Raw genomic sequence first — 18,294 nt, 5'->3', positions numbered from 1 at the left:
ACATGTTGAGAAATATCTTGATTAGTTTGAGGTTGATTGGTTAAGATTCAAAGTCAAATTTGATGGCTTAAACGATACTGACATAAGCAGGACAGTGCATGATCGCATCAGCTAATGAGCGGATACTCTTCTAAGTTTTTGGTCCATCTTATCTTTGAAGTAGGAATTGTACAACATAAGACTAATTCATTTGTCTGTTTTTTCCACCATGGACTTATTAAGTATTTAAGAATATCACCTTTTTCAAAGAGGGAACAATAAATACAAGATGGCCTAAACGACCCGCAGATATCATTTCCACATAGAGAAATAAGCAAATACAAAATTTACAAGATTTTGAACTTCGATCATAAGAAGCCACAACCCCACAACTCAAAACAAATGAGACAAATATACCATTTTTTTTTTTCTGTTAACTAAGATATCCCTATAGCAAGTTGAGACTAATCTCTCACTCTATTGATAGCACACTAAGCGGTAGGAGATTGTCTGACCGACAATAATATCTTTAAAAGCTCCTTACGTTTTCAAGCTTTATCGAGGATCTACTTCACTAACCGAGATCTCATTGTTAGACTTTTGTATTGAACCAGTTGTAGATTGATCAATTTGCAGCCTCATTGGCATGCTTGGATCAGTTCCACTGTGTACAAAAAATGCAGGCTCATTTGGTACCGGTAGAGTAACAGAGTTACTATCTAGCATAAGCACTATTGTTGCCATTGTAGGTCTATCTTCTGGATCTTCTTGGACACAAAGTAAACCAATATGGATGCATCTTATCACTTCATTTGGAGTGTAGGATTCTCTTAATGTGGGGTCCATCAATTCCAAGGGTGCTCCATCCTTCCAGAGTTTCCAGGCCTGTATAACAAGTTTTCATCAAGCATGTGTTAAGAAGTGATCACTATATGGTAAGAATGAATAATTACAATATTTTCTCTACTCACATAGCTAAGTAGATCCTGAGAAAAGTCTGTTTCATTGTAAGAACTAATCTTCTTCCCACTTATAATCTCCATTACGAGCACTCCAAAGCTGTATACATCAGATTTCACGGAGAACTCTCCATGCATAGCATACTCTGGAGACATGTAACCACTGAAAAACATATTTTAGCATCAATACAGCACTTCAGAAGTTTAAAAGAGAAAGAATGACAATGCTCTTCTTTTTTGTTTGATAGAAAGTGCTAAGATGTTTGAATTGAACTGAGTGCATGTTTGGAGTGCAAAAGTATCTTTTCATGTTAGATTGTAGGAGTTGGAAACCAGTACTTTCAGAATTATATCCTGCAAGGAAGATAATTAAAACTTGTACTTACTATGTCCCTACTATCCTGCTGGTATTTCCTTGAGTTTGATCCACTCCAAATATTCTCGCCATGCCAAAATCTGAGATTTTTGGATTCATATCTCCATCCAATAATATGTTGCTAGCTTTAAGATCACGATGAATAATTTTGAGCCTAGAATCCTCATGAAGATATTGAATGCCCCGAGCAATCCCTCCAATAATCTTGTAACGTCTTGTCCAATCCAACCAACTTTGTTTTTCAGGATCTGCATATGAAACAAAAATTATTGAATTAATGTTAGTTGTGAGAGTAGCTTCCTCTAGCTTGCTCACATATATAGTGAATCAGATAAATTTTACAAATCTAAAATTAAAGAAGGGAGGTAAATTGTACATCAAAAGGAATTGAGAAAAGGTGAGCCTACCAAAAAGAATATAGTCAAGGCTTTTGTTGGCTACATATTCGTAAACAAGTATCTTTTCATCTCCTTCCAAGCAAAAACCTAGAAGTCTTGCTAAATTTCTATGTTGAAGCTTTGCAACCACCTCAACTTCATTCTTAAACTCTTCTCCACCTTGTCCAGAGCCTTTAGAGAGTCTCTTGACAGCTATTTCTTGTCCGCTTGGAAGAACACCCTGAATTTTTCACAAATTGTAATTGGTATATATACACAAATGAGTATAGTTGCCTTGTGAGGAAAGAAACAAAAGCATGCTAAATTCATACCTTGTAAACTTCACCAAATCCACCTTCACCTAGCTTATTAGCTTCAGAGAATTTGTTTGTGACAGCTTCAATTGTACTGAAATCAAATCTCAAGGATTCCACTGTGCTGATCTCAGTTCCAGCTAAGAAGAGAAAACCATGCTTATGAGATGAGATTACAAGACAGCAGAATTTTCAAGTATTAAAAATCAAAATCTTTTCAATTACTTGGAACCTTACTTTTTGGTTCTTGTGCAGAACCACGCTTCTTCCTTGCTCTTTTAATTAAGAACAAAGCGCCCACAACAAAGAGCAGCAGAGCCACTGCAATTGGAACCACAATTGCAACAATTGTCCCTGATGAGATCCCACTACTTCCTGCATTTCCACAATGAAGTAGTTTTAGTACAAAAAAGCTTGTGGTGGTTCATAACTGCAATTCATAGATAAACATTGCAAATAATCATGATTTATAAACTCCTAAAAATACAAACACCCCCACAAACATTCAATTTTTCTCTCAATCCATCTCTTCCTATAATCAGGGCCGGCCCAACACCAAATGAGGCCTAAAGCGAATTTTAATTTTGAGAGCCTTGAAACATGTTTGATCTAATATAAAATTTTGTTAATTTTAATTTTGGAGGCCTTTTTTACTTAAGAAAAAAAATCGGAGGCCTTTTTTACTTAAGAAAAAACAAAAAAAAATTGGAGGCCTAAAGCCCTTGCTTGGGTGGCTTTACCCTTGGGCCGGCCCTGCCTATAATCCTATCTCATAAGATTGCATACTAATACTAATTTGGGTAGATACCTTTCTTACTTTCTCTCTCATACTAATTTGGGCATAGAACATTTTTTATCCACCACCGACGGTAATAACTAATCCCCTCGTCGCGGGTGCTCGCACTAAGCTCTAAACGGCAAACCACAATATGCGTTTCATTCCCATATGCGAGGCTTGAACTCCCGACCTCATAGTTAAGTGACGAAGTAAGCTAACCACTACGTCAGTCGTCAGACCTTGTGGTTGACTGGTTGGTATAAAACTTTTCTTATTGCAAATGGTTCCATCATATTCTACTTGTTGGCATATTTCTCAATAGTTCGAGCACGGTAAGATGATTATGACCGACAAATCTCTCTCTAACACGTATTTAACCCAACATACACAGGGGACTCGAATTTGAGACCTATGCTTAAGCTAAAACAACCTCACATCACTCAACTGATTTACAAGTTGGTGATCTCATGCAGCTAGTGAAATTCAATTGTGCAACATTTGAAAGCATGAAACTTTGAACTAAATTACATTACCTCCAGAACTAGAAGAAGTGGTTGGAGGAACAATCCCTGCCGGGGAAGGCGCCGGTGCGGCAGAAGCAGGGGATTGATAGAAAGGGTACAATTCATACCTAATATTACAGCTTGGATACAAAACCCTCCCTCCCTGCTTCCCCTCACAGCACCGCGGAAGGTTCCCAATTGCATCTTCAAGACATCTTCTACACTCTTGACGCGACAAGTCCTCCGTGCACTGCGCCAAGCAATAAAGACTCTGAAACCCAGAAATGTTCGCTTCCTTCGTGGCGTATTTAGCACCGCCAGAAAAACTCGCCGCTTCATCCGCCGTGTCGTTCATGGTGGCGAACAACAAACTCATGAAGCTTTCCTGGTTCGAGACGTTGGCGGTGTTGAAGAGGAAAGCACCGGGCCTGGTGTCTGCGGTGGAGAAGAAGGAGCGGTTGGAGTACCGCACCATGCACTCGTCGTACCAGGACACAGCCTGTTTGGACAACGAACACTCTGAGTCGGAGGAGAGTTTCTGCGTTACGTTTGCGACGCACTTGCTGCATGTGGAAGTGTCGGTGTCGCCCCTGCACATGAAGAGTCCATACACCGTATCGGAGGAGTTCCGGCCGGTGACTGTGCTGTTGTGGAAATCATTGTTGGCGGTGGCGTTGGAAGATAGGGAGGAGAAGAGGGTCCTGAGGTTTGATTGGAAGGTGCTGTTGGCGGTTGTTTTGTTGGTTGAGCAAACCTGGTAGAGATAATTTGGACCCTGTGCTTTAGTGGTTGTGCAACTGAGGAAGGTAATAGCTATAACAAGATGAAACAGAATGGAAATTGAAGCCATGGTTGAGTTATTGAGTTTGTTAATCTTTATGAATGGAGTGTAGCAACTTATGTTAATGTGTGTGTGTGTGTGTGTGTGTGTGTGTGTGAAGTTGAAATTTGCAGTTTGTTTAATTTCTCAGTTTGGCGTGGAGGGAGGGGGAGAGTTTGATGAAAGAGTCAATGAAGCAGGTAAGTCAACCTTGTTATTATGAATGACGCACTTGACTTGACTTGAGTCATTTTTCTAAATTCTTCTTGTGGATTAGTCCTCACTGAAAAATCTTAGGATTAGTTTATTACATGTGTCATGTCATTATTGTTGGAATCATTTGGAACATTCAAAAGAGAGATGGGGAGCCGTGAAGATGTGTAGAATCAATGAGGAAAATCATTCTTTCTTTCTTTTCTGAAAAAGTCTCATTCATGAAAGAAGTTGGGCTGAAGCCCAAAGAATTGTTCTTGAAGATGCGGGTTTTCAAACACCCGATCTACACGGTCATGGTCCATAAAGTTTTTAAAAAAACAACCACTAGTTTTTTTATTTATTTATGGAAAGGTCGCCTTATATTTAAGAAAAATAATAAAATTATGTTGACAAACAATTTCCAGCTTCATCTTACCTAATGAAGAAGAGAAAGAGATAAATGAGTGATATGATTTGTGATGTGACAAGAAATGTAGGAAAGAAAAATGTGTAGAAATAAGATGGAAGAGAAAGTGAAGTGTATATGTATCATTACTCTTCAAGAAAAAGCATGTCTACGAGCAAAGCTTCTGTAACCTTCTATGTAGAAGGGGAATTGATAGCAATAGAAGCTAACGCATGTGCTAATCTCTCTCATCTAACATGGCAAATCTTAAAGTTGATATACTAGAAGCAATGCTCCAACAATGCGGCTATATGTATTGGATCTTTTGTCCGCAAATGTTGTCTTATTTCCTGCCCTCCCAAGTTCTAATAAGGTTGGTTGTGTTCTATCAATAAAAATTTGCTCACGCAAGGTTATAAATATTATATCTATATATGTATTTTTTTTTTAATTTACATGTCATATTTTATTAGTCGTGATAAAAAATGAGACATCATTTTAGTAAAAAAAACTCAATCCATATGCATTATAACCACATGTTGCATATAAATTTCTGGAATGATAATTGGATTCCCATTATAGGGAGTTTTAGTCCAGCAGCAGCAAGATGGTAATCAGCCGGAGATATCACTACCTCAAAGAGTAGCTGATTTTGCCTAACAAAAGGGTGGACAAGAGGTTTTCTTAGAATCTTGACCATTCGGACTCCAATTTCCACGAGCTTAACTGATCATCTTACTTGGCAGCATAACAATGATGGCGATTTCACGGTGGCTTCAGCCTATGCGTACCATCATTGTTTACATAGAGATGGTAAGTTTCAAACCAATTGGAGTTGGGCAGGACCTCAGAGATCTCGAGCTTTCGTGTGGAGAATGTTATGCATGAAGCTATTCTTACTAGTTAGCAACGAAGACGTCGTCATTTGTCCAATATAAATACATGTGAAAGTCAAAAATTGTGGTGGAATCTTATTCCTCTGTAGCAATAAGGTTCTTGGAGGCAGGCTGCATGAAAACTTATTCTTGTGCTGGCCTTGTGCAAACTATTTGAAGCATTGTCTCAACATGTGACCAAGTTTGCTGGCAGCATATTTTTAGAGAAGCAAACTTTGTGGCTGACTCCTTGACAAAGCATAGTCTGAGTTTACAGCATCATATCAGGATTTATGAGCATCTTCCATCATTTTGTTCAGCTTTCTTCTGGTTTAATAATGCATCCTCTGTTTATATGAGAGGCATGCAGTTTCGCTTTTGTTTTTCCCTGTTTGTTGGGTCTTTGACTCCTTTGATTCATTATAAAAAATGTGTTCTGTAATTCAACTCTCACATAAAAGAATATTGAGAAAGTTTTACTCCCTTAACTACCTGATTTGACACCTATTGATCAGAGTCTAAAGCGATTAACTTGAACAATATTATAAACATATAAATGTGTACATATTAAATATAATTTGCAATTATAGTTATCAATTGTGGGTTGCCAGCTTCATACAGTCAAGGAGCATCCAGCCTCCCAAGGATTTGTCAAATCCAACTAGGTTCTTTATGAAGTCTTCTGGGATTTCTTGATCTTACAATACATTATACATTAATGAATAATGAACCTATTTTACACCAACCCACATGCCAGATTTGACCGTATGTCTCCAGCCCATCAATTCTTTCCAATATTTCTTTAGTGTAAAATCTGTAATTATGATTAATAATTAGGATTTAATTTATATGCAGCTGACAGTTTAGACAGTTTTACATATGCATCCGACCACGTTTCTTTTCATTAACCATTTTAAATATTTTTAAATCCAAATTTAATTATGACATGACAAATTGATGAATTCTAATTGGATGAGAGTGTAAAACTTTTTTACAATGTCAATGCAACTAATTAATCTCTAATCAGTTATCATTAATTTCAACTTATATATGAACAATGCCTCAAAATAATATAACTATGCAGAAATTTTATCACCTGCAATGATCCTCCGATTAAAGCAAGAATACCAGTAGTAGAAGATACAAGTGATTACATATAAAAAGTTATCATGACTAACAAATGCTTTTATTATGTATTTTATGAATATACAGAAGAGGGAACCCTTTGGCAGCAGCTTAAGTGCTTAACAGAGGAATAATTCAGGTTAAGAAATTCATTAGAATGGATGTAACAGAGGAACAATGCAGGAGCTTAAAAAAGGCTCCTGCAAAGCAAAGGTACATATATTCAAACTTTTAATAGGAAGTCTCAAATTTATTATAGAAAGATAAATTAATTCTATTTTGTTTAACAAATAAATGAAGAGTGTGTACTATGTAAGACACTATTGAGTATAGATATATACTGTGGAAGGGAACTTCGTGGAGATTTTAAGTTGAAATATCACTTTAGATATGCCAAATAAAACAAGGCTATCGAGGGAAGAAATTAGTGGAAGACATCATATATGCAGACGAGGAACTATGATTGGTGGAGTGACCTGAATGTGAGTCATGTTCAGCTGATGAATGTCTTCTTGTTCTGCCATGCATGAAAAATGCTGGTTCAAGAGGAAATGGCATTTCAACTGAGAGATTATGAAGATATGAAACAACAGTTCCCATTCCAGGTCTATCATCTGGATTTTCTTGGACACACAATAAACCAATCTGCATACACCTGTTTACTTCATTTGGACTATAAGATTCAAGCAGAATTGGATCCAGCAACTGCAATGGTGATTCATTCTTCCATTGATTCCAAGCCTGAAACCATAATGAAATAGATTTTTCTATCATTGTCTTTCAAAAGAAATTTGTAAGAAATGCAAAAACGCTGATTTATCAAAATTAAATGCGCTGTTTCGCCAAAAACATTGAGGGCCAATAGAGATATTCCTTTCTATTTCTATCTCTTTTAATCTGTTGTCTAGGAGAGGCTGTGAAATTAAAATACAAAGAAGAAAACAAAAGGAGTTTGATACTCACATGACTCAATAGGTCATCAACACGATATGAGTCAAAAGAACAAGAATTCTTTTTCCCGCTAATAATCTCGAGAACCATAACTCCAAAACTGAAAACATCAGACTTCACCGAAAATCTTCCGTGCATTGCATATTCGGGAGACATATAACCACTGAGGAAAGAAAAGACAAAAAAAATCAGTATACAAATCATACTTCATACACCACTACACTAGCCATGCAGGGGAGATGGAACTTGGACAATTTGTTAAGTCTCACATTTAACATTTACTAGAGATATGACTGATAAATTACTTATAAGTTAGGTCAAACCCAAATTTTAATATGGCATCAGAATCTATTGATAAATTGGAGGGTAATCCTCGCATCTAAACTAACTTTGGACCTAGAGAAAGGCCTAACTTGAATTCGAATACAATTTAACCCACATAGGATCAGTATTTACATGTAGGATTGCATAACATTTCATTACATATTACTCTCTTTAGTCACAATATTGAACTGGTCAGACCAAACAAGGAAACAAAATTTGCAACTCAATAGTTCCCCACAATTGGACCTATAGCCAGCATGCTTGCCAAGCCACAGTCAAAGTAATAGACTTGGGAATATGCCACGAAAGCAAGGTAAATGATAATAATTTTTTAGGACAAAGATTATAATGGTAAATATAAGGGTTTATTACTCACTATGTGCCCACAACTCTATTTGTACATCCTTGAATTTGCTCTGTATCAACCATCCTTGCCATGCCAAAATCAGAAATTTTTGGATTCATGTTGCTATCTAGCAGAACATTGCTTGGTTTGATGTCACGATGTATAATCTTGAGACGAGAATCTTCATGAAGATAAAGAATTCCTCTAGCAATTCCTTCTATGATAATATACCGTTCAGGCCAAGTCAATTGTCTTTGATTTTGGGGCTCTATATATAAAATTGCCATCAGTCAAACACAAGACAATAAGTGCAGAATGTAAAACTTAGGCCAAAAGTAGAAACAAAGGTTGAAGTGTCATCATACCAAATAGGAAGTGATCAAGGCTCTTGTAAGGCACAAATTCATAGACAAGTATTTTCTCTCCACCATCAAGGCAAAATCCTATTAACCTCACCAAATTTCTGTGCTGAAGTTTGGCTATTAACAACACTTCATTTTTGAATTCCTCCATTCCTTGCCCTGAATTTATGGACAGTCTCTTCACAGCTATTTCTTGTCCACTAGGAAGGATTCCCTAAAGTTGCAAATCATACAAGAAAGCAGAAGAAAACAATAGTGAATAATACTTTAAGCTAATGTTTGGATATTCGTTGGCACCACTAAATTGATATCCAAACACATAGTTACTTAACAAATTTACATCTTACCTTGTAGACTTGTCCAAATCCCCCTTTGCCTATCCTGCAGTATTCAGAGAACTTGTCCGTTGCTACTTCAATTGTAGCCAAATCAAACTGCAAGGACTCCACTGTATTAACCTCAAGCCCATCTACATCACAGTACACACAAAAATAAAGTCATTCAAATACTCAGAGCAAGAACAAGACATATAAACACTTAAAGCTTTAAGATTGGCATTACGATCTTCTCGAAAGCTGGCCTTGCGTCTCTTTCTAGCTTTAATCCATAAGAAACAGAAGCCAAAGAAGAAAACCATCACCAAAGTAACAACCAATACAACAATGATAGCCAACACAGGTGTTGGAATGTTTCTTTCCCCTGCCAAAAATTGTCACACAAAGTTTCATGAAACTTTGATACTCATAAGTCATAATCACTCAACACAGCACAAATCAGAGAAAAAGCTGAGCTAAGTAGCTAACCCTTGATCATACCTGATGCTGAGGTTCCTGAATGCTGATAAAACGGGTACGTTTCATACCTAACAAAGCAACTGGGAAACATAACACTTTCCCCAATGCTACCACCGCAACAGGAATTAGGAAACTCCGCCGCAGCAACCCTCACACACCGCGCGCAGTCGGCGGCCGACAAGTCCGGCGTGCACTGCCCGATGCCGTAGAGGGTTACAGCGGCGGAGGCGTTTTCCTGCTTGACGGCGTATCTGTTGGACTTAGCAGCAAGAGCCAGAGCTGCTTGTTTCGGCAGAGCATTCAAAATGGATCCCAATGCGGTGTAGAATCTGCGAGTGTGCAAAACTACAGGATCCCCCATTGGGATCTTGATCTGGTACCTGGGCATGGTTTCCATTCTGGAGAAGATGAACCGGTCAGAGTAACGTAGCAAGCACTCGTTGTACCAGATCACAGCCTCTCTTGCAGAGGTGCAAGATGAGGCTATGGTTTGCGTTGCGAATCCCACGCACTCTCTGCAGAGCGCGTAGGGGACATCTCCTCTGCACATGAAGAGGCCGTGGACGGCGTCGGTGGCTTTGCCGGCGGTGGTGTTGAAGAACCTGACATCGCCGGTGGCGTTGGAGGAGAGGGAAGAGAGAAGGGTGTTGAGGTTGAAGTGGAAGGTGCTGTTTTGAGTGAATGTTTTGTTGCTTGTGCAGCTTACGTTGTTGAAGATAGATGCTGAGACAGTGAACAAAAGGGTGCTGCTAAGAAGAAGGAAAAGTAATAGGTTGTTTTGAAACTTGGGGATCATAACTCTGTTTTTGCTGCAAAATTTATGACACTACGACAAAGAAGAAAGAAACCTATGATGGCATGCAAATATGGTAAGGGAAGAACAATCAGTGTTGAAAAATGATGATTGTATGAGTCAGAAATGATAAAGTTGACTACTACAATGGCTGCAAGTGGGAGATACTATTATAGCTATAGCTATTAATCTGACTAGAGTGGAAGAGTTGGGACTTTGGATTCTCTCCCGGCACCTCCATTGGTGAAAGTAGTGAAACTGTGAAGTGAAACCATTCAACTCACCTTTGTATATCATATCCAATGCATGTTGTCTTGACTTTAAAAACAGAGCGGTTGCCGGTTGATTTGAGTTTATGTATATTGAAATGAACTGAATAATGAGTTCTTGACACTATTTTTCAACCTTCACCTTTATAAATAGAAAGAAAAATGAGAGAAATTAGTGATATCATGATTTGTGACGTGACAAAATATGCAGAGAGGTAGAAAGAGAAATGTGTGGGAATGATATGAAAGATAAAGTAAGGTGTGAATGAATCATTTATCATTGTTCATATTGAAATAAGAATTTAATATGTAGGATTTAATGTAGATTCATGTTCAGTTTAGTGGAAATCAAAACAAACACGTATTGTATGTTAGGATTGGTATGGGTCCAAAACCCAAAAAAGACCTCCGATTTTTAATGTTTAAATTGAGAAACTTGAATTTGTCAATTGAATTGATCAAGTTTAATGTGGGAGAAACAGGATTTAGTCACATTTTATTTCATTTTCATCGAGTTTCTTTTCTCATTTCTTTCTTATTGTCTTATCCCTTCACATTACACCCCTAAATTCTTATTTAAATTAATAAATTGTTTCTTAGTTTGACTAACCTAATTGGCTAGAGGGAAGATGCAAGACAGAGGAAGAAAATAATCACCTATATTCGTTATATCTATATCTATATAAATATATATATATATATATATATATGTGAGATGTGATGATAAAAAAAATATAAAAATAACAAGTAGTTGGCTAGGAATGGAATGAGAGAGAATATGGATATGAATGAATTTTGTTTTGAGTTATGATATGAATGAGTCTATCAAAACCCTTTTATAAATTATGTGAGAACAATAATGAAATGAGGTTGTCTATAAATGATCGTAGGTAAGGAGATTTTAAACAATAGAGAGAAATTAATAATATAATAGGTAATATGATATGAATTGAAAAAAAAATAAGTAAGAATGAGATAAAAAGAAAATGAAGTGTGAATAAATGAGTCTTGTTATATAAACATGCTAGGCAGTTCGACACACCCTCAATTATTTTTCAACATGTTACTATACGCGGGCTGCATCAGTTCCAATCCATTGTCAATTCATGTTGGCGGACTCATGCATATGACAACCGAGAAGAAGCCCACTTGACATGCTTGCAGCTATTTCCTGATATAGACGTAAAGTATTTCTTTTGTTATAATTATTGAATAATGGGCCCCCAGGACAATAGACAATAATAAGTTGAACACAATAAAATTTAAATATCACATGCATGCAAGCACTGTGTTATGAAAGACTGTTAGACTGGTGGCAAATAATATAATAAGGAGAACAAGACTAAAATCCTCACGGTTAGTATAAGATGCAAATTTGGATGAGTTTAGTTTGTCTTAATTAAAGTTGATTACTTTTTCTTTGTCAAAAAAATAAAGTTGATCACTTTTTGCTTTCTAGACTAGTTTATGAATCTTGTACTTGCACGATTACCACTCTTAAAACTCATTAAATGTGTTAAAAAATAAATGTGTTACAAATTACTCCCTCCGTTCCTGATCTTTTGTTGTTTTAACTTTTGGTCTAAATTCCAAAACTTTTGTTGTTTTACAAACCCAATGCATTTTTTCTCAATTTATTCCATGTATACCCTCATTTAATACTATATCTCTCACCTACCACCTCTTATTTTCACCAATCAAAATCAAATCAAGTTTCTTAACCAATAACTATAATTCTCTTTCTTCACTTTAACTCAACATTAAATAGAGGTGTTTTTGTCAACAAATATATCAATGATTGCACTCTTAAACAATGTGCATAACCTTAAACAACAAAAGATCAGGAACGGAGGGAGTAGCCAGTGATGTATAGTTAATTAATTAAGAGTTACCTTTGAGCAACCGAAGGATGGAAGAGTAGCAACACCAGGAAGAACAAGCGTTGAAGAAATGCGTAATCTGTAAGATTACTTCGGCCGCTGGGCTTTTTTTGGACCAATCCATTATTATCAATGATGCTCTATTTCCAAAAAAAACTCCTAGTCATGATTTAATTAAAGATTTTGTTGGTGTGTGACATGACGTGCCACATCAATTAATGGTGTTCACATCAGCCAAATCTGTTAGTCAAGTGGCGGAGATGGACCGAAGGACCATTTTCGCTCACAGTAACAAGATTCGGGATATTAACCGTTTGTTTTAGAAACCAAGAATCACTTATGCACAATCACGTTAGATCATAGATCAAAAGTCAATTTAAATCAATAATATAATGAGGAGAACAAGCTTAATCCTCACCATTAACTTAAACCGATCTCTGTTAGAATAAGATCCTGAAGCAGATTTTTTTTATAAGCCATGATATAAATATATTGAAATGAAGTATAAGAGGTGCTTTAACCCAATACATAATCCTGAAGTGGATGACAAAATGCCTCGCTCATTGCTAGTGTTTATGGTGCGAATATGGATGAGTTTTATTTATTATTATTTTTTTTTTTTTTGAAAGTTGGATGAGTTGAATTTGACTTAATTAAATTTCATTCTTTTCCGATGGATCAAAATAAAATTAAATTTCATTAGTTTTTGATTTCTAGATTTGAATAGGTCTTGTACTTGCTAGTGCAATCTGCGGGCTTTGCCATCCTATTACTATTTCTTCAGCCCAGCTGTAAGAGTACTTGGGCCGTTGGGCCTTTTTGGCCCAGCCCACTTTTATCAATGATTAAAATAAAGATTTTGTTTTGACCAAATTAAAAAATAAAGATTTTGTTATGCAGTTAGGGATATAAAACCCTTCCCGCGCAAACTTGATAACGAAAATTAGGGTTCTTGCAAATTTCGAGTAAGATGAGAAAGATAAAGAGGAATTTAAGCTTGGTGAAGGAAGCCATGGACGGGTTGACAGGTATGCGGTTCTTTCATAGCTCTACCATAGGTGGATGCAGTGTTGCAGCACCAATTGTGTTTTGTTGAGGGTTTTTGTAAAATTTTGAATTTTCAAAAATGAGAAGGATTTGCCCTCATTTTGGGATATTCCTTGATCTCATGGCATTTATATCAGCAAACCATTATTTCTCGCTCTTCATATGAAGCCGAATAGCGAGCATTAGATTCTACGACATGTGAAATTCAGTGGCTTGCTTATCTTATTCAGGATTTTACTTATCCAGTTTCTCTCTACTATGACAGTCAGTTAGCTTTGCTGCTAATCCTAGCTTTCATGTGTGTAATAAGCATATTGGTATTGGATGATATGCTACAGTTTAATAAGTGTATTTCCAAATTGTGTAAGATTTATTCCATTGAATTATGGGATCCATAATTGCTATTTAACAATAGAGAATAATACAACAAACTCTGTCACACTAGTATTAACGGGGAAAGAATTGGGTCAAAGTATTTTCATTGATGGAATCGAGAATATTAGCCGATTCCCCGTTGATTGCGATGTTTTCTCCTCTTCTACTACGATGAAAATATGGTGGTTCGTGAGGGGATGGCAAGTTGATTGAAGGGCTGTTGAGGTAGAACACTATTGTTGCCATTGTAGGTCTATCATTTGGGTCTTCCTGAACACATAGCAAACCGATGTGGATGCATTTGATGACCTCTTCCGGGGAATAAGGTCCTTCTATATTAGGATCCAATAGTTCCAGTGGTCTTTCCTCTGTCCATTTTGTCCAAGCCTACAATCTCGATTTGTCAATGAATCAAATCAATATTTCAAATCTGATTCAGAAGTCTATATAGGATGTTTTGTACTCACATATCTCCGGATGTCATCAACACACCCTGATTGAGAAGAAGAGCCTTTCCTCTTTCCACTAATAATCTCTAGAACCATGACCCCAAAACTAAACACATCAGATTTCACAGAGAATTGTCCATGCATTGCATATTCTGGAGACATATAGCCACTTCATACAAACATGAGAAATAGGATTATACCAGTGAGCGTTATGAGTCAATGACAAGGACTTTTAGGTTAAAGAGGGCATATGAGAAAGTGAATAAAAGAAGTAGGATTAAAAACTTACTATGTCCCAACAATTCTGCCTGTACTTTCTTCAATTTCATCTGCAGCGACGATTCTCGCCATGCCAAAATCTGAAATTTTTATGTTCATATTACTATCTAGTAAAACATTGCTAGGTTTCAGATCACGGTGTATTATTTTGAGGCGTGAATCTTCATGGAGGTAAAGAATTCCTCGAGCAATCCCTTTTATAATCTTCTGACGTTGAGACCAAGGTAATAGTTTTTGCTTCTGGGTATCTACAAGATAAGTTAGATTATTTCAGTCAGTCAGTTCAAATCAGTATGGTACATTAAAGGCTATTCATTTGTCAATACATATTTCTAGTTAAATTTTTAATGGAAGTTCAGAAATGACATACCAAATAAAAAGTAATCAAGGCTCTTGTTTGGTACATACTCATAGATAAGTATCTTTTCTTCATCTTCCAAGCAAAATCCTAGTAACCTTACTAGATTTCTGTGTTGAAGCTTGGCTATAACCTCAACCTCATTTTTAAACTCTACTTCACCTTGCCCAGAGCTTCTTGTAAGCCTCTTCACAGCAATTTCTTGTCCATCTGAAAGAATACCCTGAAAAACATATTGCAGTTAATATGGTATTTAAGGAGACAACATCTGACTTTATCTTTTTAATGTAGTAGCTAGTTAGCATGTTTACCTTGTAGACTTCTCCAAATCCACCTTTGCCTATCATGTTTTCTGTTGCAAATCTATTTGTTGCAGCTTCAATTGTGGTTAATTCATATTGCAAGGACTCCGAAGTGGAAATGTCATGCCCATGCCTAACTACAACAAACAAAAATAGATTCTATAAATTATTTGGCTAAGGGAATTGCTTCTTTGATGATGAAAAAGGTATGTCTTTCCACATTACAGCTTTCTTTGAGAGCATCATGATGATTCATTTCTTCTTTTCTATAGAGAAAATGATAGTAGCCCAAGATTAAAAGCGCCAGTATAACAACAGTTGCAATAACGATCATGATTATTGTTAGTGTCCTCTGTTTTCCTTTTCCTGCATGAGTATAAATAACTCATGTCATTTCCATTTTCCATTCAGAAAAATTAAAAATCTCGTAACTGGTGAGAAGTTTATCTCTTGAACTATTGCTCTTGAGTGATGAAAGGAGAATATAGAGCTCAGGTGACTGTAATCACCATGATAATTAACATATACAAAAAGGTATATAAACTCTCCCCCCCCCCCTCCTCATTTTCACTCTAAAAAATTCCAGACTACCCTCTTTTATGGCATCCATATAAATCAGAAAACTGCAATTTTACTTAAATTAGTTAATGAATTAAATGTTAGGATTAGCTATTTTTAGCAGCTAAAAGAGAGAGCAAATAAAAACCAGAGCGATGTGAGAGAAATTTTGATTGAAAAGCTTATTTTGCTTAACTATTGATCGAAATCAAAATGTGCGAATTAATTCCATTAGTAAAGCCCTAATCCTATGTGGGCTTTCCTAATTTTTTTTTTAAGATTCAATGGGCTGATTGATCCTTGTAAGTAACTCTAAAATACTTGGTTGATGTGATTAAGGATGGCTATCCCCTTATTCCCCTGTCTTCTCCTTAAAAACATTCATTATGCAGAGTATATTTCCTTTTTGCTTGTACTTGTTTTATTCAATTCCTTTCCGAATTGGATTTACGTGAGCAAACATTATAGTGGACTTTAAATTATATCAATGGTAAATGTAGTTCTACTTTTCTCTTTTGCTTCTCCTTGTTTTATTAAATTCCATTTAGAATTGGATTTTCGTGAGCTATGATTATAATAGGCTTAAACTAAATCAATGGTAAATGTAGTTCTACTCCCTTTGAAAATAGTATTTGGAGGAGTCCTCCCTATCCTTTCATTTCAGGAAGTATTTATAATGTATTAGTGTAGCCAAAGGTCACTAGACAAGGAATGCTTTTACAACTTAGTTATCAAAATACTAAGTTGATTATGAGCATATATATCTTTTGCCATAAAGTAGTCATGGGTTGATGGTAAGCAGTAACACATGATAACTAGATTGAAATAATCTCATTTTTGAAAGTGTTAATGTTTCACATTGACTAGAAATATAATTAAATAAATTCGGTTGGAGAAATTCTGACTCTTGATGGTAGAGTTAAAACTAACCGAGTTCGAAGATGATGTTTTTGCAAAATCAATAACATCCTATCTCTTTTTTCAGCAATGGTAATCAAGTAAGGAAAATGTAAATGAGGAATAATCATAGCTAAACCTGGTGGAGCCGCCGCAGTGTGAGTACTTTGGGGCGGTGGTGATGATGGCATCCCGTCGTCGTCGTGTGCCTTGTGAAATGGATACAACTCGTATCTAATACCGCAACTGGGATATACTATATGGCCTCCAACTTTTCCTCTGCAGCAACTCGTTGGAACTTCTGCTATGGCATCGCTGAGACACCAGCTGCAGTTCTCCGGGGATAGGCTCGGAACGCACCAAGCGGAACCATAAAGCTTTTGCTTCTCCGTGATGTTTGCTGTCTTGTCAGCCAATCTAGTGGAAGCATTTGCAGCCTCAGTTCTCAACTCGTTCAACATGTCCCATAGGATATTGTTGAAGTGCTCAATGTGACCCACATAATCCTGATCGTTCATGGCCGAAAGTTTAGGACTTTCCTCCACCGTGGAAAAGAATCGACGATCAGAGTAGCGCACGTAGCATACTCCGTACCAGATGATGGCTTCTTTTGCCATGGTGCATAAAGATGATAAGATTTTGGATGATTCTGTCACGCACGTTTTGCAGGTTTGTGGGTTGAGGTCTGCTCTGCAGTAGAAGAGACCGTAGACAGTGTCCGCAGTAGTGTTTTTGGTAGCAACTGTAGCGGTGTGGGAACTGGCATTGTTAGTGCCATTCGAGGAGAGCCAATCCAAGAGTGTTTTGATGTTGGAAGGGTAAGAGCTGTTGGCAGCAAAAGTGGTGTTCCTTGTGCAGTTATAGTAAGCATGACTGTTTTTATCTATAGCAGCTTGGATGATGGGAGAGGCAGAGCAGTGAATGAAGAGGGAAACCAAAGTTGGGAGAAGAAGGAACAAATATTGGAAGAAACCCATTCTTCACAAAGGGAACGGGCAGAGGAGCTCAAATAATGTGTGCTAGCTGAAACAAAGTTTCATCGCCATATAGCTTTCTTTATATTCTTTAAAGCTTGGGTTTAATGGTGATTAAAATTGAATTTAGTTGTCATGCTAACTTATTGTTTTTTGTTATGATGCATATTGTACACTATGATGATATTAGCCCGACCCACTTAGCACCTATTTATTTTCATTCCCTTTGTTCACTATTAAATTAACCTCAGCTTTTTCTTTTCCATACATGATGTCTTCTCCACTCAGTATTTTTTTATATCCCACTCCTATGTGAAAACAATAACAACAACCCATTTTCTTCTCTGACTGCAATCATGATACAATCTTGGCTGCTTTGTTTGAGATTCCCACATCGTACCCAAGGAGTTCACATGTCCCTCGTCAACATGTACTTGACTCAGATAACATCACATTTAGACAGTAGAATAGGGGATAATGATTTTTCCATCAGGTTTACCGACCAAGTAAGTAAGTATTTGAAAGTTTAATTGGTTGGACAACCTACATATATATTTATGATGACAATCCACTATTTTAAAATCAAGAAACAATATATATCAAGATTTATAAATATGTGTACAGCACCA

At 36.7% G+C, this 18,294-nt stretch overlaps 2 protein-coding genes across 2 annotated transcripts; both read right to left on the bottom strand.

Moving 5' to 3' along the window:
• Positions 1-222: 222 nt before the first annotated feature.
• On the bottom strand, positions 223-4,290 carry LOC130717979 (cysteine-rich receptor-like protein kinase 10). Its single transcript, XM_057568400.1, has 7 exons — positions 3,317-4,290; positions 2,243-2,380; positions 2,024-2,145; positions 1,722-1,932; positions 1,325-1,562; positions 951-1,101; positions 223-864 (listed from the first exon to the last, which is right to left on the bottom strand). The coding sequence occupies exons 1-7, from the start codon at positions 4,134-4,136 to the stop codon at positions 535-537; spliced, it is 2,010 nt and encodes a 669-aa protein (XP_057424383.1). The 5' UTR covers positions 4,137-4,290; the 3' UTR covers positions 223-534.
• A 939-nt stretch (positions 4,291-5,229) lies between these two features.
• On the bottom strand, positions 5,230-17,729 carry LOC130719972 (uncharacterized). Its single transcript, XM_057570559.1, has 16 exons — positions 16,831-17,729; positions 15,462-15,602; positions 15,246-15,373; positions 14,947-15,157; positions 14,587-14,824; positions 14,316-14,466; positions 13,926-14,235; positions 10,424-10,428; positions 9,506-10,310; positions 9,252-9,389; positions 9,038-9,159; positions 8,694-8,904; positions 8,359-8,596; positions 7,671-7,821; positions 7,184-7,448; positions 5,230-6,396 (listed from the first exon to the last, which is right to left on the bottom strand). The coding sequence occupies exons 1-16, from the start codon at positions 17,666-17,668 to the stop codon at positions 6,314-6,316; spliced, it is 4,035 nt and encodes a 1,344-aa protein (XP_057426542.1). The 5' UTR covers positions 17,669-17,729; the 3' UTR covers positions 5,230-6,313.
• Between the last annotated feature and the right edge of the window lie 565 nt (positions 17,730-18,294).

Source organism: Lotus japonicus, chromosome 5, assembly GCF_012489685.1.
Source record: "Lotus japonicus ecotype B-129 chromosome 5, LjGifu_v1.2".
NCBI classification, from domain to species: Eukaryota; Viridiplantae; Streptophyta; class Magnoliopsida; order Fabales; family Fabaceae; genus Lotus; species Lotus japonicus.
The sequence above is the reverse complement of the archived record's forward strand: the minus strand, read 5'-3'. Positions and strand labels throughout refer to the sequence as shown.

Excerpts from the sequence above, each read along its gene's own strand:
- LOC130719972 (XM_057570559.1), bottom strand. The coding sequence starts at position 17,668 with ATGGGTTTCTTCCAATATTTGTTCCTTCTTCTCCCAACTTTGGTTTCC. Across the intron at positions 15,603-16,830 it reads CACTGCGGCGGCTCCACCAG|GAAAAGGAAAACAGAGGACA; the intron begins GTTTAGCTATGA and ends ATACTCATGCAG. Across the intron at positions 7,449-7,670 it reads TTGATGACCTATTGAGTCAT|GCTTGGAATCAATGGAAGAA; the intron begins GTGAGTATCAAA and ends TTATGGTTTCAG.
- LOC130717979 (XM_057568400.1), bottom strand. The coding sequence starts at position 4,136 with ATGGCTTCAATTTCCATTCTGTTTCATCTTGTTATAGCTATTACCTTC. Across the intron at positions 2,146-2,242 it reads TTCTGCACAAGAACCAAAAA|CTGGAACTGAGATCAGCACA; the intron begins GTAAGGTTCCAA and ends TTCTCTTCTTAG. Across the intron at positions 1,563-1,721 it reads CCTTGACTATATTCTTTTTG|ATCCTGAAAAACAAAGTTGG; the intron begins GTAGGCTCACCT and ends TTTCATATGCAG.